The 23,364-nt window shown below is 36.9% G+C and overlaps 1 protein-coding gene across 1 annotated transcript; it reads left to right on the top strand.

Annotated features, from left to right (window-relative positions):
* The first annotated feature begins 1,519 nt into the window (after positions 1 to 1,519).
* LOC311279989 (rap1 GTPase-GDP dissociation stimulator 1) lies at positions 1,520 to 15,725 on the top strand. The gene is made up of 14 exons (XM_084391853.1): positions 1,520 to 1,875; positions 3,036 to 3,140; positions 4,588 to 4,710; positions 6,285 to 6,410; positions 7,121 to 7,249; positions 8,025 to 8,150; positions 8,334 to 8,477; positions 8,922 to 9,053; positions 9,164 to 9,298; positions 9,606 to 9,731; positions 11,102 to 11,241; positions 11,321 to 11,447; positions 12,684 to 12,812; positions 14,661 to 15,725. Exons 1-14 carry the CDS (start codon positions 1,863 to 1,865, stop codon positions 14,786 to 14,788), a joined length of 1,683 nt encoding a protein of 560 aa, XP_084247979.1. The 5' UTR covers positions 1,520 to 1,862; the 3' UTR covers positions 14,789 to 15,725.
* The last annotated feature ends 7,639 nt before the right edge of the window (positions 15,726 to 23,364 follow it).

Here is a 23,364-nt window from a genome sequence, read left to right as displayed (position 1 = left end):
TACTGGGTTGAAGTTTCGTAATTAAATGTAAACCCTCTCCTTGTAGTCGTAGCAACATTTGCGTCATTTGTCCTAAGGGTCATCCATTTTAATTTGATTCAGATGTGAATTCCCTTTGTAATAATATTTTAATACTGTCAATTAACACTCACACAACATTTCACAGGTCCATGTCGAGATTTAAAGAGACAGTTTACCAGAAAATGAATATTCTGTCATAATTTACGTAAGGGCTGTTCATATCAAGGATGGTAACTATAAAACAATATAAATAACATTTTTAAAAAGCTACACTGTTACTTTAAAAAAATTTTTTTTAAATAAAAATAAATAAATTATAAATGAGTAGCCTACATAAATAAACCCAAACCATGTTATTGCCTTACCTTAAATCACTATAGCAAGCCTATAATAATGATTTCTTTTTTAGAGATTTTACTGGATACTTCTGTAATTCGTCCATGCGAGTTTTCATCATATCTGTAAATAAAAGAATTTAGATCAGCACAACTCATGGAATTAACAAAACAATGTTCCTCCTCAAGAAACTTGTAGTTTTTAAAAGTTACATAGTGTAGCTTTAATACTAATCATTATAAGAATATGGAAGTTCACCACATAATGATAACGACACAGAGGAACAATGGGGAACTTAATTTCACCAAGTAGAACATGGTTCTGGATTAACATCCTTGTTGATCCTGGAACAATGTTTCAATCAACCAATCAGATTTGAGAGTTAATCTCTCAAGTTTAGGTTTACAACAAGGGTTAGGAGCTTCTACATCATTCTTAAGGCTAAGTTGTGGGTAGGGTTAAGACTCTTTGGACAGAAATGTTTTTCTGGGATCAACAAAAGATGTTGATCCAGGAACATGTCTTACTTGGCAAAATCATGGTGACTGAGAGGAAGCATATCATTTTTTCAGCTGCTAAACGACTGACATCCAATCAGAATCCATCCAAATGTAAAGCGCTCAAGCATTTAAAGCAGCAGACGACATAACTGTAGTGTGCTTATAATAAACATAACATTACCGTCCATTGGTGTGGACACATTGTTCTCTGTGTGAACATCATTTACCCTCCCTCACCCTTTCTTTTTTTTTTTTTTTTTTTTTTTTTTTTTTTTGTGGTTCTAGCTGCATTGCAGTCCCTGGCTGGTCCCCATCCACTTTCATAAAGAAAAACAGCAGCTTGGACATTTTGCTTAGTGACCAGGGAAATTCTTTTTTTTGTGAGAACTGTCCCTTTAAATGAGTCTCCCCCACTGAGACAGCTCTACTAATCTTGATAAATAGCTGCCAGACCCCTGGGCCACAGATCCCAGTGTTCAAATTTCACGTTTGCTCTGCAATAATACCCAAAAATGGAGTGGTAGAACTGCAGTGCAATGCGAATTGTGTGTTAGCCTCAGCGTCTTCCTCGGGCTAATTGTCAACTGATGAGCTTTGAGCAGCTTTAGGATTTAGAGTGTATTATGAGGAGGGAGGGAGGGAGAGGCAGCAAGAATACTGCCAGAGAGCCGAGGACCGGGGCGGGGAGGATTGCATCGGCGAGAGAGACACACACACTGAAATAATAGGGCATGTGAATTAGCCAAACTGGATGCAGCGTCACTGAGAGGCACCGAGTGAAAGTGAGGGAGCGAATGACAGCGAGGGACCGAAGGAATACGCATGTGTGATCAGCACAAACGGGAAGGGTGAGGATCCGAGCAGAGGAGAGTCTAGGCTGCTTTACTGACTTCAGGCATTCTCAGGGCTGGAGCCTTCCATCCTGCCTTGAGGAGGGCTGTCTCTTACCACACGCCGCCGAGACACGCACGGAGGCTCAGAGAGAGATTCAGAGGACCCGTGGTCATGGCAGACATAGGTGAGTGATTCAGATCTCTTCTCTGTAAATCCTATTTTGGTTATTCTGCAAGTTTTTTAACCACAATATGAGGTTTAACTTTGAACACACACACTTTCTGCCTCTAAAGGTCACACTTTCTTAGGTTCGGAGAAGTCGAATTGTGATTAACCCTCCAGGTGAGCCGAACCCCATTGTTTGAGAGGTGTATCCTCGGCGTGTGGGTGTTAAAATAAGGGCATGCTGGGAGCCAGACACCCAGAGTTAATGAGAGCCCCAGGGTATCCTCAACCCCGCCCAGCTCTCATACGCACTGCTGCTTTCCACCATGCTTTCCACCCATGCCCTTTACACCTATAATGGAGAGGGCTGAAATCGCAGAACATATCTATTGTGTCTATGAATGGATCACAGGGAGTTTGGGGAAGGGAAAGGTATGATAGACCTCCTCTGTGTCTATTTCCACTCTGCTTACCAGGGATTATCAGGGTGATTACTTACAGGAGAGAATCGTCTCTGTTTCTCTCTTTCTGGCCCAGTTTGCTTCCTGTGGTCATCAAAGTGTGCAAATGCAAATAGTGTTCGACTTTTAATGTATTAGTAGGCGCACATACATGTACAAATGTTCATGGTGTGAAGAATGTCACAGCAGATTGAAATTAAATCACACTGACATGTTTGTCCACAGGCATCTTCATTCATTGCTGTGTATTTTATTTAAATAACCTATCCATGCACATCATTTTGTAAACATTTGATGTACAGTTTGAAAATGTAATATGTATTATGCTAAATAATTAATTTAGCTAAAATTACATTTAATTTTGATGATACAGTTTATTATTATTACAAGTTAATGTAAACAGTGTTATTAAATTATTAGTGTTTTTAAGTGAACATTAAAGGTAATTTAAATGAAGCATGTGTGCATGCACAAATAAATAACCAATTACATAAAAATTCCTAATATCATTATACAGACATTTAGTTTACTTCATTGTAATTTTTTATGATAATGTACATGGGAAATTCACCGAATGCATGGATAAACCATATCTATATAACTGAGAAGGTTATGAATCATCATGAAAAATGTCTCAGAGACACTTAAATCTGCTTGTTATTTTGAAATGTTGTGCGGTAGGGATCGTGGTGTGGTGACACTCATGATTGTGTTTCAGAATCTCTCAGCGAGGCCCTGAAAGCCATCACTGTGAGCACAGAGCTGGTGGAGGAGGAGCTGAAACCTCATCTGGATGTTCTGCTTACCCTCCTATTAGAGAAGAGTGAGTTTACACCAATGTGCTCATTAACTACTATTTATAAATCTCTGTGTATCTGTCAGCCCATCAATCCATAAATCCGTCTTTTCATCCATATCTGTATGCATATCTATTGCAACATCCAATCCTGGTGACATGATCCATACAAGAGACTAAAAAGCCATGATCACATGTGAAAGTGATGTGTGTTTTTGCCAGATGCCCTACTGAGTGAGGGCATCATTTAGCGTCACACTCATTACATACTCATCCTGCTGTGAGCTGCTATTTGCCTCTGCCTCCTTGAAGTAGTATGTGTGTGTGTGCGCGTGTGTGTGTGAGTGTGTGGGAAGACAATCCAATGTAGGGGGCAGCAGAGGGTCAGCTTATCTTCCTGCTAGCAGATTTGGGGCACAAGTAGGAGACAAGTAATCCGCATTTACATTTGAGAGAGGGAGAGAGGGAAGGCGAAGGAGAGAAAGGGTTAATCTCATTAATCTTTCTCTTCTTTTCTCCACTTCACTCCGCATCATCTTCTCATTCTCACAAATTAGTTTGCACCAGCTGGCCCTTCTTGGCACATTCCTTGTGCTTTCGGATCGCAAATGCTAAAATGGAAAAATGGAAAAACAGCCTCCGCAAAAGAACACAAAGTAGATGTTACCATAGCAGCTAGGCTTCCTCTGACAGCTTGACCTGCCACCGTGGCCCTTGTGTATATATATTTTTTGAGGAGAACATGCTTTAATGACAGGTTTTCTACTGTTAGCATCTCTGTCTCCGGGGCAGATCCTTGTCAACTACTGTGAATTTGAACGGATTACTCAGCCTTGCTGTCAGAGCATCTCTGGAGTGCACAGAACAAAACCTGAGGGAGGAGATAAAAGAAAAAGTGAAGCAACAGGATGAGCAATCAAGAAAAAAGAGTGGTTTTAAATTGATTTGACATCAGTAAAAAAGTAGGGAAGCTTTGTTAAAATATTCAGTTGGTTTTATTCAATGGGGATATCTGTCATGTTTGGTTGCAATAAAGGTGAGAAAGGATCTATTTGCAGCAGTATTGTATTTATTAAACAGAACTCAACACACTAAGAACACTATGGAACAAAACAACCGCTATACACACCATGAGAACTAACAATGAACAGAAAGAAATACAGGGCTAAAATACACAGACCAAACTAATTAACCAAATGAACATCATGTGCAGAAGATGATTAAACAATGAATAACCAAGGTAACTAACAGAAACACAGGAAACTGAACTAAACGCGTGCAAAACAAACCAAACACAGATAAACCCTGACAATATCCAATCTACAAAAATGGAAAAAGTATATGACCCAAATAAACACACATTTCGCTCCCTATTTATATATACCCCACTAACATATGTATGTGTGTGTGTATTAGACATAATATAGATATTACAAACATGCAAAGAAAATAATCAAATCTATTCTATCCCCAGAAAAAGGAACAGCAGAGAAAATAGTGTCCAGTGGTGTTCTGCCCATTCTGGCTCAAGTCCTGAGAAAGAAGAGTCCCCTCACCTCTCAGGTCACCTTACTGGTGGCAGAGATGGCCAGAGAAGGTAAATGAGATTTATATTAGAGTCTGTTACTTACATGGGTGTTGCATCAACTTTTTATCCTTCATTTATTAATACTTTTCAAATGCCTTTTATTTATGGTAACACTTTAAAATAAGGTTTCTTTGATAACGTTATTTGGCTACATTAGGTAACATGAACTAACGATAAACACTACTTCTATTGCATTTATTAATCTCAGTTAATGTTAATTTCTACATTTACTAATACATTATTAAAATCGAAAGTTGTATCTGTTAACATTAATGCACTAATATAAACAAACAATGAACATTTGGATTTTTTATTAACTAACATTAACAAAGATTAATAAAAGCTGTACAAATTTATTGCTTATAGTTAGTTAACTATAACAAAGTAATAACAAATATTTACTAATGATATCTTATTGTAAAGTATTACCAATTTTATTATAGGTTTTACTTTTGTCCCAGAGTCATTATAAAACTGACATCTGTCATTAAAATATAATTTATTACATTAAAACCTATGATAATCTAAACAAAGTGTGAAATAAACATAAACCATTTCAATATTCATTGTGTGAAATGATTCATATCAATTAGGGACATATTTTTGTTTCTCAGTTGTGATGTCATTTACACCACAATGAACCTTTTTGACCTTAATATGTTTGTAAATGTGAAGTCAGTGAATAACTTAAGTTGAAATATACTATGAATATTGTTGACTCTGTGATGGATTACTTATGTTCCTCATTTGTAAGGAGCTTGGATAAAAGTGTTTGCTAGATGAATAAATGTAAATGTTAATGTTATATGTGAAGGAAACAAAAAGAAATGAAGGTGAATATTTTTACCTTTAATGCACTGTGAACTAAATATTTTTATTGTGTGTTATTTCTCACAAAGCCACAATTTTGTCAAATTATGTAACGAGTTTGTATTTAAGGTACATAAAATGCTAGCTATGAAATTAGCATTAGCAAGATAGAGAAGTCTGTCATTTTATTACAAAAAAGTTACAAATATCATTTACTTATCAAATATCAATTACTGTCATTATAAGCATTTGAGTTCACATGGTTCCTGTAGATAAAACCTCGTATTTGTCCATCCATGTATGAACCAAATGTCCCCGCAATGACAATAAAACGTATATAAACAGCTCAATAGATGGACTAAATAATGTCTGTTTTCACATGCACACTCTTAAAAATAAAAATTCTTTATTAACATCAATGTTTCCATGAATAACCTTTAACATCCACGGAACCTTTATATTGGACAAAACATTCTTTATAGTGGAAAAATGTTCTTCAAATTGTTCTTCACTAAGAAAAAAAGAAAGGTTCTTCTAAGAACTGTTCACTGAAATGCCAAAATGGTTCTTTGGCACCAAAAAAACAAAACAAAAAAAACTTTTAGAACCTTTCTTTTTAATGCCAAAAGGTGTTTGTAATGGGTAAGATTAGGGAAATAATTTCCAACTCGGGTAATTATATTAAGCTTTATAGAATAAGAGGTTCAATAGAAAGCAATGTGAGATTTCCAACATTATGTAAACCATGACGTTTGTGCATTTGTGTGTGTTAGCCGCTGTGAGAGAGCGCTGTATTGAAGCAGGTCTGGTGACCGTATTAGTCCCTTTACTGAAAAGCACAGACCAGGACCAGCTGCTGCACACGGGCCGTGCAATTGGACGGATCTGCTTTGAAAATGGTGAGTAAAACTGTTCCTGGATGTCTCTGAATTAATGTTTGATTGTTTGAGGGTAGGGCTGCTTGAGCATTCGTGGTGTTCGGTGTGCTCGGAGTGACAGAAAAGCTCCTTGACTTGATGTGTCTCCGATTTGGTCCCACAGTTCCATTCAGCTTCTTCGCTTCGGTTCTAACACAGTTTTCTTACCACATAGTTTCATTTGGAGTTTCACCGGTAGTTCTCCTGATATTATGGCTCGGCGATCTGCGTCTGGTATTAAGACGTGTAGTGTGGAGTGATTCTTTGATCCTTTCTAAGTCCTTGGATTGACTTTCTGTTTTGTCAACATCTCCTGGCCTAGTTTTCTCTGCCTTTGTGCTTTCTCTGCACTTCTGTCCAGTTCTATATTGAATTTCATATTCTAAAGGCTGCTTGCTGTTCCTTAGGTTGTTTATGCAGTTTGTGATTAGTCAAAAAGTAGCTAGCTAAAAAGATGCTTTAGGTATAATGTATATTCTGCTCTTGTTTTGTTGAGGCTTGGTTTGCGGCAACCTGTTCATGCAGAGCTTTCATTACGCACATTCATAATAAAATAAACCACCATTCATTCTCTGTGCTCTTCTCTCCATGATTATTCTCACATCTTCTATAGCTCTCAATGCCCATCCCTCTCTTGGCTGTCTGTCCCTGTGCGCCCACTCACCCATCCGCCCCATGTCTCTCTCTCTCAGCTGCTCAGCAGATGCAGCTGGTGGAGAATGGAGTAATCCCTAGGCTGGTGGCCATAATGCAGCAGTATCCTGAGAATGACCCGCTGGTAAATGTCTGCCTGCTGGCACTCTGCAACCTTGCTGATGTGGGTAAGACAAAAATAGAGAGCAGGAAAGCACTAAAATCATATATAATGAAAACACTGGCTGACTGGACATTGTAACACTTGGTAGGGATACACTGTTTTTTTAAATCTGGCAATACTGATTTTTTCTTTCTTCCCATAACCATTAGACTACATGGCCTAAAATTCTGGGTGATTTATTTATTAATGTATTTATTTATTTAACCGATATATGATCAGTGTTGATATTCCGGGCTATCATTTTTTTTTACATTATATTATTTATTTATGTAATTATTTCTAATTTTAATGTTATTATTATTATAATTATTTATCATTTTTATATGATCTATATTTTATTTTTGCATAACCGATAAATGAACGATGTTTACATTCTATATTATTTTGTTTGAATAAAACTAAAACTAAATCTTTAAAAAACTAAAATACAAGTGAATTTAAGCATCACAACATAAAAATATACCGTATGAAACATGGATATTCATTTTAAGATGTCCTAAAGTGTTATTGCATTTATTTATATTTATTAACTTTATTAATATTAACTTAAGATTAACTTTAAGTAGGTGTTATTAGATGAGGGCAAAGTTCATTTAAAAGTAAAAATAGGGAAAATGAGCATGCCAATATGCTACCAATATATCGTGCATCCATAACACTGTTTTTATAGCCATTCCCATTCTCTTATTTACATAAATATTCTGGTATTTTTTCTCATAATATCTCTTGTATCTATACAAGATCTAGTGATTCATTCTGAGGTATGCCACTGTGTTCAGATGCTGCACGAGAGGCTCTGGCAGAAGTGGGTGTTGCGGAGGTTTTGACATATCAGTTGAAGCGGGCACCGGATGCTGAACGCCGGCATCTCATACTAGAGGTTCTTGGGTCACTGGGAGAGAGTGGTGAGACGAATATTTAAACCAGGTCCATACATGAGCCTGGATTGTACAAAACATTAATTTGTATTGAGTACTTTGGTTGAAATATGATCTTGTACCTCAGTCACTGTGTCTAGTAATGAACTGAAAATGTACTTGTGCGTGTCCTTGCAAATCCCTGTGTGACCACATGTTCATGTCTCTTAGATGCTCTGAAGCTGCAGTTTGTGGAAGCAGGCGTGCCCGAGGCTCTCTCTGAAATGATTCGAACTCTTCAGGGTGGCTCTGACACACATGACCTCTGCAGCATCAAAGTGGCTTCCAACCTCATAGTGTCGCTTCTATTGGGAGGTATGGCTCTCCATTACTTCACCACTTGGGTTGTTATTATCATAAACTAAAACTGTTAAAATTTAGTTTGTTGGAATAAAGCTGAACTAAAAACTATAACATTAGAAATGTTAAAACAACATTACCAAAATTAAAATGAAACCAAAAATGAAAATCTAAAAATAAAAGCTCATTCAAAATATTAATAAAAAACTATAATAGTATATAGATAGTACTTACCACCACTAACTTCATATCTCTTCACATTTTAGTTTTAATCCACTTGTAGACATTAGTTACACAACACCAGTAACAGAGTCTCATGAATATGTCAATAAATTTGCAAGAAGGGTACTGTTCGGTTTTATTTTATAGTGCTTGCTTTATTAGCCAAAATGGATGGATGAGAGATTCAGCATCCTTTATTTAATGTAGGCCTTTTCTAGCATCTGCCTTCCATTACAGATGAATCAATGCAGAAGTGTTTCGGGGAAGGGACAGGGATGGTGTATCAGGATGTTCTCTCCTGGCTGCAGTCATCAAACACTGAGCTGCAGTTGTCAGGAGCTCTGGCCATTGCTAACTTTGCCAGAAATGGTGAGGAGATGAATATCGTTTTTTTTTTAGAGAAGGTTTTGTCTGAATCACTCCAACTTTCTCAAGTATATCAGATTTATAAGAAAAGTTTCCTCTTTTTTTGCTCTTAGACAGCAACTGTGTGAAGATGTTGGAATTAGGAGTTGTTCCTCATATTCTGGACCTGTTGGAGCAACATGTAGCAGAGGGAGATGTATCTGTGCAGCACGCTGGCCTCAGTGCACTTAGAAATCTCGCCATTCCAGGTTCTTCAGTTCTCTTCTTTTCCATATATTTCAATATCATCAAACTGCCTTCTTTTTTCAGGCTGTTTACAGTATTTTCTGAATAAAGATATCCAAAACCCTTTAACTAATGAACTAATTGAACCTGGCTTTATTTAATGCTTATTTACATATTTAAACAAAGTTTTGTAATAAACTTGTAATACAAAAGCATAATGTTCAGTGATTAATCAACTGGGGAAGTATGTCTTGCCATAACCAGCTACCACAATCATTCTTAGTTTCAGCTTTGCTCTGTTGTCTTACTCTCTCTATTTCACTGATGTAGCCTCCAATAAGGTGCGTATGTTGGAGGATGGAGTCACGGAAAGGATCAGGACCCTTCTGCGCTCTGACATGCCCCCAGTCCAGTTCAAACTGCTGGGCACTTTGCGCATGATGGTGGACGGCCAAGGTAACGGGTCAAGAAAAATAATATTTTAAGAACATTATTAAAGGGATATTTCACCGCTGGAAAGATGAATGTGTTTTTAAATTGGGTCATTTATGTAGTAGAAATGTGAAATTAGTTTAGAAGTTGGTGCCTTCTAGACTGAGAAAAGCCAGATTTTTTTTTTTGGGCTAATGTGGATGAAAGACAACAACTCCCAGAATGCACTTGCTTTGCTGCCCTACGATGCCACTCCCAAGCCACGCCTACCGGTTACAGAGGGCAGTATCGCAAAGAAATTATACAACTAGACTACTAGTTGACTCGAAACTGAAAAGATGCCGTTTTATCGTGAGATCCCCCTATGGGCGGGTTGAAAACATGTGGAACTAGCTCCTACTACTGGCTGTAGTTTTTAGCCTATGGCCAAAAAAGCCTCAGATGACGCAAAAATCGTCATTTTGCGTCATCAGAGGTTTTTTTCCAGACACACAATACAGACATCTCTCGTCTCAGTGGGACATGAGGGAGGGAAGCACGGTCATTCGAAAATACTACCGGGTTTTCTACTGATACAAAGCTTAATGCTAATCGGTGAAGTATCCCTTTAAAGACCATATCTTTTTGAACAAACGTTCTGTTAACATTACTGGAATAATGTTTGTTCAAAACACTGAGAGAACCTTGCCAGAACTTTAGACAAAGTTCTGAGAACGTTCCCTGTTAGTTGGGGTGCTAGCATCGCCAAAGTCATGGGTTTGATTCCCTTGTAATGCATGAACTGATAAAATATATTGAATGCAATGTCACTTTTTACTCTTTAAATTTAAAAAGTCATTTTAAAATGACTCTTAAATGCATGCAATGAAAAAACTGAATAAGTGCGACAGTCCTGGTGGTAGTAAAAAAGTACATTAATTTGGCCGTTGAAAAGGAGGACATGACGATAGACAGGTTGTAATTTTTAGACAATAGATTTGTTAAACTATACAATTACCTGCCAAATGACTATAATGGCTGATGAATTAACATTTCTCCTTAAAGCTTTATACTGTTGTTCAAATGTAGGGAACATAGAGGCTGTAATTTGCAGCCCTTCAGTAAAGTGTGTTATTTTAGAGGGAGCCCTTAGACACCTCAGTATGCAGACAATAGGCCTGCAAGGGCTTTGACGCACTAAATTATTGTCTGCACTCCAGTGATTATTTCCCTTGACAAAAGTGAACTGAGTAACTAAATACAGAGGTAAACAAACCTTAAAGTGCTGCCACAGTATCTCTTTGACATTTGTAATGTCTCATTAAATGTATCAACAGTCAAATGACAGTCAAATGTCTCATTAAATGTTTTCTCTCTTCATTTCTACTGTACTTTTTTTTCCCCCTGTCTCGTAGAAGAAGCAGCTTCAGTTTTAGGGAAGGATACAGATTTGCTAGCACGAGTCATGGAGTGGTGCGAGGCTAAAGATCACGCCGGTGTCAGAGGCGAGGCCAATCGCCTTTTAGCAGCTCTCATAAGACACAGCCGAAACCCCGTGAGTTTTAGACACACACAATATGTGTAACTGCTGTCATTATGGCTGTCTAAAATATAACCCTCTCTTGTCTTTAAAGGAAGTCATCCAAACTGTCATTAAAGCAGATGGAGTCCAACATCTCATCTCGATGGCAACCAGTGAGCACGTCATCATGCAGAATGAGGCTTTAGTTGCTTTGGCCATTGCCTCTGCAATAGACATTGGTGAGACTATGGTTGTGTCCCATAAGACATATTATACAATATACACTTTATACTATGCACTATTCATACTAGTGTATCAATTTTAAGAGGTTGTTTGTGTCTAATAGCCCTTCTCCCTCCACTACTAAAGGAAAGCTTTGCGACAGTTGAGTGCATTAAGTGTCCAACCATCCACACTTATACTGAAATATAAAAATCGTTCTAAAAAATGTGACACAGAGTCCAGTGATATCATTATAGTTGTGGTTTGGGCTTTGCTATTCTTTTAAATTTAGAATGATTTTTAAAACTTTATCTTTATCTTTATAGTTATCAACCTAATGTGTGAACAGGTCTTGCCAGTCTTTAGGCCATTTCACTCTGCACCGACAGACTGCAACATAACAACATTGTGCAACATGATCCGACAAAACCTGATAAAGTGTGTTACCCCTTTTGGTGTCTGTTGGCTTTGATCTCCACTTGTTTTTGCCAATTGAATATGTTGAATTGCCTTTGATCGGGTTGTGGGATGTTTGAGAAGTGATGTACTGTAATCATTGCCATTGTCTACGTTGGTCGGTATCTGTCTGTGCAGTGTGAATTGGCCTTTGTGCTTGTATGTTGGTCACTGAACTCTTTTAATTATGTAGTGCCCTCATACATGGTGCTGGGAAAGTTACTTCCAAAATGTAATACATTTTATATATATATATACACTAGTTACTATCATTTGAAAGTAATTAGTTACATTACAATTTTACAGTCTCTGAATTGTTTAGTGTTAGCGTGGTACTGGTCCAGTTGTTTCTTCAAGTTACTTTCTCGATGTAGAGAGTTCCATTGGTGTCGCGTATATATTGCACTTGACTATTATGTTCTTGTTCTTTTCTCTGACTAACTAAAAATAATGGGAGTATGTCCATCTCACAAATGTAGAATCTGTCTCTGCAGTCATCTCAACCATCGAATTAAATTTTTTCTCTAGTGCTGGAATGTCTCGCAGTGTTGGTAAATTCGTACAAAAATAAAATAACACCACTTAATTTTGGGTAAAAATGTGTTGTTGTAACGTACGTTACTGAGATTGTAAACGGTATTATATTATCAAAATGTTATTAGTAATGTGTTATATTACTGCGTTTCAGCAAAAAGTTATTTATTACTGTAATGGCATTACTTTTGTAATGCGTTACTCCTGCTCATACATCCCATCTCTAATCTTGGTATATGCGTGCCACTTTCTCTTCTGTGCAGAGGCAGTCCAAGAACCATTTCTGGATGCAGATCTCCTTCCCACCTTGCAGAAGATGCTAGATGACCCTATTGTGGCTGTGGAGGTCAAATTCAGTGCTTTAGGCCTCATTTGCAGCCTAGCCAACTCCAGTCAGTACCGCAAATGAACACACTATGGAAAGGGCAAATATTGATGGATGGATGGAAATTTTTCTTGCATGACAATATACTCATTCACAATCATTACCCATAAATCCCCAAACCCTGACAATCACCAGTCAACAATACAATACAGTACAATCAACAATACAATCTCATTGAAACAACATGACAAAAGCCGCTTTCCGACCGGAGGAACCTTTTCACAGTTCCTAGAACTATTGGCTAAAGTACCCGGATGTCGGCGTGTTCGCACCGCAGGAACTAGGAACGATTTTAGTTCTAGGAACTCCATTTGGAGGAACTAATTTAGGTCCTACTTCAGAGTAGGGTCTAAACCAGCACTATAGGAACTACCCGTGACGTTAGTGTACGCTGATTGACCGAACGCACGCGGAACACCAGCACCCGCCATTTTTAAAACAGCTAACGTTATATGTAAACACACAGATTATAGCCTATATATTTACTCCAGAAACTAACTATACAAACATGGAAACCAGTGATAGATGGGTCTCTAAACCTTTATGCTGAAGAGAAAATCCAACGCAACTTTGAGGGGACCAAGCCAAACATGATTGTTTATCTGCCCAGCTAGCAACACTGGACATCAACCACACGGCATAGGCTAATAACCTTTTTTCATATACTGTCTACTTTCTATAACAGTTCTATCTAATAACATATTAAACAGTACTGTTAGACAGATCGCTAACTAATAAACACAGAGAATGCGAGCATTGTTTGCTCTGGCGTTCTCAGCGCCGCTAAAATAACGGTCCGTCGCGCCGTCAAAATAAAAGTCACCGTGCTTGCGTCACTCCCTTACCCCTCCTACCAGTTCCTATGGCCACTTGGCCAGTGCGAACGCAAACAGCAAAACCGAGTTTGGGGGAGAGTAGTTCTTAGAACTGTTTAGAAGTGGACAGTTCCTAGAACTAAGTTCCTGTAACTACTTGGTCGGAAAGCGGCTAATGAGACACATAGGAGACAAAGAGTTACAATTAGTGTAATTTGATTTCTTATGTACCTTATTCAGTTTCAATACAGATTGATGTACAAAAGAATGCTTTAGTCTTACTTGATAATATCTCAGCAACGTATACTGCCGATAGATGGTAAGAATACAAATTCATTATGCAGTACGTGATTTTGTTCCAAGACAATATTATTAGCTAACCTCAGGATTGCCAGGTCTGTGCAATAAAAGTAGCCAAATGGCCAATCAAAAGTTGCCCAAAAATAACCCAAATGCGATTTTCTCCATCAGGCGGATGAATTCGCCACTGAATTTGTATATATGGGGATGGAAATCAACCCACAGAAAAATGTTACACACAGCAACAACTTAAAAGTAGCCCAATTCCACAGGAAAACCGCAGACTTGGCAACACTGGCCAGCCTTAAGAAGTTCTTATAATAGGATAATTCATATACTTTTTCGAAAGGGTGACCTGCAAAGTTTTAATTGATTCAACAGCTTTGTTTTTAAACTAACAGACGGGCTGATACCCGATACCATATGGAATTACAATACTGTAAGACACTCATAATCACAGACATAATAAAATAATAAAATAATCTGTTTTCTCGCTCCAAAAGACCTGAGACGGCTCCACATATATTCTCCACATTGTCTTTTTACATATACTGTCTATATGGTCCTTCCAAGATACCTTGTTATCTCTCATTACTCTTAGTTACTTATGTGTCTACCTAACTGATGTTTTCATTGGGATAACAACAGGCATATACAATATAGAAAGCCCTTGTTTTGAACTAAACTATATCTTTCTGTTTACCTCTTCTCATCATTTGCCTTCTCTTTCTCTCTTACAGGCATGTTAAGGGAGCAGATAACATCTCTAAACCTGAGGGATACCCTGTCCAAACTGTCCACTCACACCAGCACAAAGCTGGCTAAGCAGGCCGACACGGTGATGGCTGTTCTTTCTGAAACTGCCTAGGCTAACACGTCTTGCATAGTCATCCTTGTGGGGATATTTTCAGACAGTTCATCCCCATAAGGACAGTAAAACAAAAAAAGTTACTCCCATCTAGCTTGGCATATAGTCATACCAAAGCAATATAAGTTTACCCCAGCCACTTTGGAGAAAGGTGGAGCGATTTAATCATCTAAAGTAGGAAGAAGTCAATTTGTCCATGATTTATGTCATTTGTTGTCAGCTATCCCAGGGACAGGAACACTTGGGAGACAGACTATCCATCAGACATCAGTAATGAACCTTCTGCCCTACTAAACAAGAAACAGAAACAACTCTTTAAATTTATGAGGAGTGTTCAGTGGAAAATAACTTGGTTAATATCTGCATACAAACATGCAATTATATTCGCCATGGACTTCCATTGTAAGATCACTAGATCTAGCAAAGCAGCTGTATCTATTTATGAGCTTGCTGTCTGTCCATGGAAATGAATTAATAACAAACATATAATTTTATGTTGCATACCAGTGTACTAAACTGCTGTTTATATGAGTAGTGTTATACTTGTCTTGTGGTTTCTTCTATCAGAGTATGTTAACACAGCTGATTTATATTTCATCAAGTTATAAAATGTGGAATGAAAAAAAAAATGGTTAGAAAATAGTATGTCTCGGGTTGTAATGTCTATTTTCATATCATAGCTGGCCTTACTATTTAAGTTTTCTTGTGTAGGGCTTTTTAATGCAGATTCTTTGATCATGTTGATCATTTATTTCTAGCTAGCCATGAGCACAAAACTGAATCTCCATATCATGAAAGCAATAGCCAGAAACATATCAAGAACAGTTCTTGAGCTTCCCATGTCTAAATAAAAAGCAATCGTCATTGATACCTCTAGCAGTGTTGTGTAAATGCTGTTGTGTTTGCATCTTTGTATCCATGTCTTAAAAACTCGCTGTTTCAGTCAAGGTCAGACGATCGACAAAACAGAACAATCTTAGTGACGACTGTGTCAGAGGAAGTAATGTTTTGAACTGTGTCTATGAGTGTGCGGCCTGTATATTTCCCGGAAACAAATGGCCTGAGGGCAACGTCAGACTTTTCAGATTTAACAAGCTGAATGAGGTTGCTGCGACGTGGCCAAGAAGGCTTCATGCAGCACTGAAGATCACAAATATATAGCACAATATCCATCCGTCCTTCATAGCTGCTGCGCTAATGGGTGTTGATTACCTTTTTAAATAAATAGACTATTTTTGTGTGTAAAGTGTACTGTTTACCAGAACAGCTTGCTTCTGGCAATAAAGTGGAAATACAGCAGATAATGTCTGGTTTTATTTATATAATGATCTTTAGACAGGAAACAACCATGATTATTCATACATACATATATATGAAAGGATGATGTAGAAAGTTTAAAAATAAAAATGCAGTCACTCTCTATTCTTGTCACTGTCTTGTTTGTAAACCACTTATGAACACCGTCATTATAGGTCCCATGACATGAAAATTTCACTTTATGAGGTTTTTAACATTAATATGAGTTCCCCTAGCCTGCCTATGGTCCCCCAGTGGCTAGACATTTTGATAGGTGTAAACCAAGCCCTGGGTATTTTTGAGAAAATTAAAGCTCAGACGGGCGAATCCGGAATCTTCCCCTTATGTCGTCGTAAGGGGAAAGGTTACCTCCCCTTTCTCTGCTTTGCCCGCAAACAAAGACAATTTGGCCCGCCCATGAGAAGAAAATGAGCTATGCGAGTGTGATATTGGTTTTTCCTGGAGAGACATCATGGCTTGCAAACGAGCGAAGCATGGCGGTTGCTCAGTGTTTGGATGTACAAATGAACACAAAAGTATTTTTTTAGTTCCTTCATCAGAGCCTCTGAAGAACCATGTGAATTTCTGATGTGGAATTGTTCAAGTTCAGACAGATAATCTTTCTCTCAAAATCATTCAATACTGTTTATGCATCAGTAAATCAAGCCAGTGACTAAAATATCAAAATAACTTCACATCGTTTCTCTTAGTAGGATGAAAATAATCTTACTTAAACTGTGATTAATATATATACAGAAAGCGATCAAAGAACAATCCCTTTCCAATCGCCCAAGCTGTCAATCACACAGCGCAAGTTTATCTGGACTCTTGCCAAAACTCGTTATGAAATCAATGACGCTGTTACACTGCACAAGAAGCTCTTACTGTACTTTCCTCATGTTTGCATTGGTGAAAGCATTAATGAGAGAGTACAGAAACTGCATTGAATGAATGAAGGTTTATTCGGTTACTAAAACATAGGACAAAAAATATGTACCGAAAATTCATTACAAACAAACAAGGATGGTAACCGAAAAGGTGTAGGCTGAAGCCATGGCTTATTACGCCTACCCTATTTACAAAACAACATCTACCCATCAAAATTTAAACATAAGCAATATACATGTATAATACATACATACATACACACATAAATATATACATGTATATATATAAATATATACATACATATAAACATATTCATTGCCTGTGTTGTTTCAATTTATGCACAACAATTATACATAAACTTATATTAGACAATTTTTCTTACGCATCCGTATATTTATCAAGAATTAAGGTTTTAAACTGTTTTTTAAAATAATGAATGGAATTGCTCCTCTTAAGATCATCGGTGAGACCATTCCACAAGTCGACCCCTTTTACCGAAATGGTGTTCATTTTAAAGTTTGTTCTGACCATTTGTTTTTTAAACATGTTCTCTCCTCTTAAGTTATATTTCTGTTCCCTATTTTCAAACAAACATAATATATTTTCAGGCAATATTTTCCTATTAACTTTGAACATAAAGACTAGAGTATTCAGACTGACTAGATCAGGAAATTTTATTGCTTTAAATTTGGAGAATATTGAGTTTGTCGGTTCATTATACGGTGAATGATTGACTATCCTTATGGCTTTTTTTTGTAAAATAAAAATAGGTTTTGTATTTGAGGAGTAAGCATGCCCCCATATTTCAACACAGTAGGAAAAGTATGGAACAATAAGAGAACAATACAGAATATACAGAGAGGGCGTATTTAGAAAATACTTGGTTTTATGTAATATAGCTATTGTTTTGGACAGTTTCAATTGAACATGAGCGATGTGTGGTTTCCAGGATAATTTATGGTCTAATATTATTCCAAGAAATTTGTTTTCATTCACCCTTTCTAGTACCACATCATCAATCTTTAAGCTCATGCTGGTTTTAAATTGTTGATTACTGAATATAATATATTTGGTTTTGCTTAAATTAAAGGATAATTTATTTCGGTCAAACCATTGCTTGATTCTGGATAGTTCTCTAGTCACATCAGTAATTAGATGGTGAAGATTATCCCCAGATACATACAGTGTTGTGTCATCTGCGAATAGAACACAACTGATCAAATCGGATACCTTACAGATGTCATTAATATATAAAATAAACAACTTAGGACCAATCAAAGAACCCTGGGGCACCCCACAAGTTACTTTACGCATTTCTGATTGATGATCATTAAAATGTACATACTGGTATCTATTGTCAAGATAACTTTCTAACCATGAGTAAGCACGGCCTCTAAAACCATACTGCTCTAATTTATTCATTAACAATTTATGATCTATGGTATCGAAGGCTTTTTTGAGGTCGACAAAAACACCCAAAGTAAAATGCTTTTTGTCTAATGCAGATGCTATATAATCAACTAATTTAATAACTGCCATTGAAGTCGATCGACCACTTCTAAATCCATATTGATCGTCACTTAATATCATGCATTTTTCTATAAAACTATCAAGCCTCTTCAGAAAAAGTTTTTCCAGTATTTTTGAAAATTGGGATAATAATGAAATTGGTCTGTAATTTGAGTAGACATGAATATCACCACTCTTATAAATTGGAATAATTTTTGCAATTTTCATCTGATCTGGAAACACGCCAGAATTAAAGGACAAATTGAAGATATAAGTCAAGGGTTCTAATATTAAATGAATTATACTTTTAACTAATTTCATATCAATATCTGTCCAATCGGTTGACCTTTTATTTTTAAAACCATTCACAATCTCCAGTATTTCATTTTTGGTAATGTCAGACACATACATGGATAAAGAGTTCCTACTAATATATTCACAACTCTTTATGTTTTTACTTTTTGAATCAGTAATTCCTTTTGCCAGATTGAGACCAACATTAACAAAATAATCATTGAATTCATTTACTATCTCCTTTGGATTTCTAATAGGGACTTCATTGTCATTTATGAAATAACTTGGACACTCTCGTTTGTTATTTGTTTTTTTAATCATTTTATTTAGTACTTTCCAAGTTCCTTGCATATTTTGCTTTTGTTGTTCTAAGAGGGTGTAAAAATATTGCTTTTTACTATTTCGGATAATACTTACCAATTTATTTTTATATTTTTTGTATTTTTCTTCTGACTCAATAGTCCTGTTTTTTACAAATTTCGCATATAGTGTATTCTTCTTTTTGCATGCATTTTCAATACCTTTAGTTATCCATGGCTTTTTTACTGATTTATTTTCTTGGTTTTGAATCATCTTCATGGGGCAATTGATATTATACAGCTCAATAAATCTATACAGGAAAGTATCATATGCCACATTTGCATCACTTTCTGCATAAACATCACACCAGTTTTGATTACTAAGTTCCTTTTGGAATTCTTCAATATTTTTTGCCGTACAGCTTCTTATAAATGTATTAATGGTCTGGGATTTCTTTTTTCGTGTAAAAAAATTTGGAAATATTGCAAACACTGGCAAATGATCACTAACATCCCTAATAAATAAGCCCCCAACCACTTTTTCCTCAAATCTGTTAGTAAAAATATGGTCTATTAGTGTTGCTGTTTCTGTTGTAATTCTGCTTGGCTTGTCTATGAGTGGACATAAATGATTGCTGTACATTATATTTATAAACTCAGAAGTACCTTTGAAGATGCGTTGATTAAGTATATCAATGTTAAAGTCTCCACACAAAATTTGTACTTTGTCAGTGGTCATGTTATTAAGCAAATCTGCAATTGTTTCATTAAATGTTGACAAACTTGTTCCTGGCGGTCTATACACACAGCTAATAATTATGTTTCTGAAGTGTTCTACTTCAATTTCCACTGTTACACAGTCCAGAACATTGTCTATGCTATATGAAACATTTTTTACAATTTTACTTCTTAATGATTGATCTATATACAAAGCAACTCCTCCGCCCTTTTTGTTGTTCCTATTGGTGGTATACAACTCATATCCCTCAAGTCCCACGTCACCCACTTTGAGATCATCAAGCCAAGTCTCTGATATAGCTATTATAGTAAATTTTTTAAAGGACTTAAGAAATTCTTTGATAGCGGAGTAGTTTTTGCATAGACTTCTGCTATTGAAATGTATGACGGACAGAGCACCATACATTTCCACACTCGCGTTAAATTCTTGTTCTGTGTAATAATTACAATTTATGTCAAGATTGCTATAATAATACATATCCGGATCAATTTCATTATCAAAATCATACCTCTTAAGTTCATCCCGGTCCGACATATCATCTATAGTTAAATTCCCCAATTTCTTCACATGTCCATCCATAACAATACAAGGTCCTTTATCCTTTGTATAAGGAGTAACAGTGTTCACATCAGATCCTTGTGCCGCCATGTACACATCTTTTGTTGCAATTTACAATGACATAGCACACATTTATCTATCTCTCTACAATTTGGCCCAAGCATTTCAGCTTTGCTTTCCACATACCTGCTGAAGTGGACCATCACTTGTAGCTGTCCAATTCTTGCAGTTTTCTTATTATAGTTGGCCTGTTTTGATCTTCTCCATTTGGTCGGATGTACACCTTCCCATTCCTTGTCCATGTTGCTTGTATTTTGTCTTGCTTCCTGAGTATACGGCTCCATTTTGCTATTTCAGCGTTTTTCTTTGTTAAATGCTCGTTTATGTAGACTCCGGTGCCTTTTAATTTTCTGGTCTGTCGCAGTAGCGCAATCTTGTGCTTTTGTGAAACGAACTGTACAACTATGGATGGCTTCTCTTTACGATTCTTGTTTGGGATTGCATAGCAGCTAGAGATATTACTATCATCCAGAGAGATATGTTTGGTGCTTAGGTACAGCAAAACCTGTTGTTCCAATGTCTGCAATTCATCTGGGGGAGCATCCTCACCTTCATTTGCTCCAGCTGCTGCCGCTCTAGCATAGCTGCGATGCTTTGTCTCTAGTCCTGTAATGATGACATCTTTACTCCAAGTTTGTTGTTCCAATACGTCAATCCTTTGTTCAAGTTCATCAATCTTTTTGTCTCTCAGATTTACTATTTCTCTTAGGTTACGTATCTCCTCCATGAGGGCCAGGATGCTTTGTTGTTGAGTAGCTACTTTGCTGATCTCATCTGCCATAAACTTTAAGGATGCCTTTATTTCTTCCATCTCGGCTGCTTTTCGTGTTGCCATTGACTTTTTGTGCACATATGTTCTCAAAGATACAAATATCTGGGTAGATTAGTTATGCTGCTGAGATCACAGTCACAATATGCTTAATAGGCCTATGGGCCTATATGGGCCTTTGCTTCACTTACAATAAAGGTCCCAATATCCAACTGTTTTTCAAAAATAATCCACAAATGCATTGCAATGATAAGATCTTCATTCACTCGATCAACAGGCTGTCATCTGCTCAATGCTCATCACTGCAACCTTTTATGTGATGGGAATAGATCTAAATACTTAAAAAACTTCTCACGATTCGTTAATCTCGATAGCTGTAATAGTAAAAACGTATAATAGCTGTAATAGTAAAAGTTTTCGAGAGAGTTCCACATGCAATGCTAGCTATTTAATATGCGAGCATGTCAGCCAATCACAGTCTCACAGCAGACACGCCCCTTCAAACAGAGTGTTCAAATCAGAGGCTAAAATCAGGCAAGGAAAAATGCCTTTTATTTCTAAATCTTAAAAACATACTAACGTTATAAGGGCACCCCAGGAAACATTATAAAATAATAAAATAATCCATGTCATGGGACCTTTAAAAGGCCCCCAAATCAGAAGTCTTCGACATGACCACTAGATGGAGATAATTGAAACACTACTTTGACCAGAAGGCATGCTTTCATTGCAGATTTCAGTGAGTTTGTCTGTACAGCTCTTTCAATGGCCTTAGGGAGCAAATCTTCATTATCTTAATAAAGAAAAAGCTGAGAAACCAGTTCAGTACGTATCTATTTGCTGTCTAATTTCATGGCAATTACTATCTACAATCTGATTATTTGTCATTCATGGTAACCTATTATTTTTAATTAACTTGTGTAATGAAGTCAGAATAGCTACCAATTATTGTGTGTTTTTTTTCTTCTTTTTTCTTTGTTGAAGCTCTGTTTGATGTATATATTATCTGTGTAACGAACATTCTGACAGTTTACTCTGGTAAGGCCAGGCTGTTGATTCATGTGACAAAGGATTATGACGGCTGAGGGAACCACTATCTTTGAGGTTTTGTGTACATGTTTGCATTAAACAAACGGTGGGCATGTTTTGCAGGAGCTGTGCCGAGTGAAACATATGGGTCGTCTCTGCAGGTGATTGGTACAACAGGCCACATGCCCAGAGTTCATCCACTCTCATCTGTCCACATTACACAAGCCAAGGCACCCAGCCGAGCCTAATCAGTGTGTTCCTCCATCATCCACTGAGTGGACCTCCACCTCCTATAACAGCAATAGCTCAATAACCTCACTAGGAGGAAATCACAGGTGAGTCATTCCTGTTATCCAGTACATTTTCATGTAGCCATCATACACTTTAATATATTTGAACTCACAACTGCTGAGGATGGAAATTTGATTGTTTTTATTTGATCAGAACAAGAGAATGCCCAAAGTAAATACAGTGCCATTTTAATAAACATTTAAACCATGTTAAAATACATTCCACAATTGCAATACTTAACATACAGTGTACATACTTTTTTATTTCCTCCTTATTATTTTCCATTCAATTGGCACACTGTTTATTTTACTGAATAATAGAGTTTAAGTGCCTGTTCTTAAAGGGCATATTTCTGCATAAACCTTTTATGCTTTAAATTGCAACGCAGGTATATTCCATTTTAAAATGTACAGAATCAGCACTGTATACTGCTAAATAGAACAGGTATTTCAAGTACTGACTCAAAAAAGGAGGAATCACCATCTGAGATGAAACTTGCTGATTTATATTCATTGAAGGAAGGCTGCTGGACTGGTTTTCCTCTTCCTGTGTCAAGATTCATCAGAGAACTGCAGCTGTGACGCTCATGGTTGTAATCAGGGCATTGCTATATCTAAATCACTACAGCTACACAAACACCCAAAACCACACAGAAACAGGTTTGAATGGACACTGTGCTGCTTCTTTCAATGATGCTACAAAAATTATAATGTCATCTTTGTATTTCAGCAAGTTCATCCTTTCTTTAATTCACAACTTAATCGATGCTTGCTGTTGTGAAACATTACAGCACGGCCTTTATTACAGACCACACAGAGGTTAATCTGCTGATCCTTCAGAGTTA

Source organism: Rutilus rutilus (assembly GCF_951802725.1).
Source record: "Rutilus rutilus genome assembly, chromosome: 20".
Taxonomy (NCBI): Eukaryota; Metazoa; Chordata; class Actinopteri; order Cypriniformes; family Leuciscidae; genus Rutilus; species Rutilus rutilus.
This window is presented reverse-complemented; position numbering and strand designations above follow the sequence as displayed.

Coding starts and splice junctions, on each gene's coding strand:
- LOC311279989 (XM_084391853.1), top strand. Junction 9,732..11,101: donor CATGATGGTGGACGGCCAAG/GTAACGGGTCAA, acceptor CCTGTCTCGTAG/AAGAAGCAGCTTCAGTTTTA. Junction 11,242..11,320: donor TAAGACACAGCCGAAACCCC/GTGAGTTTTAGA, acceptor TTGTCTTTAAAG/GAAGTCATCCAAACTGTCAT.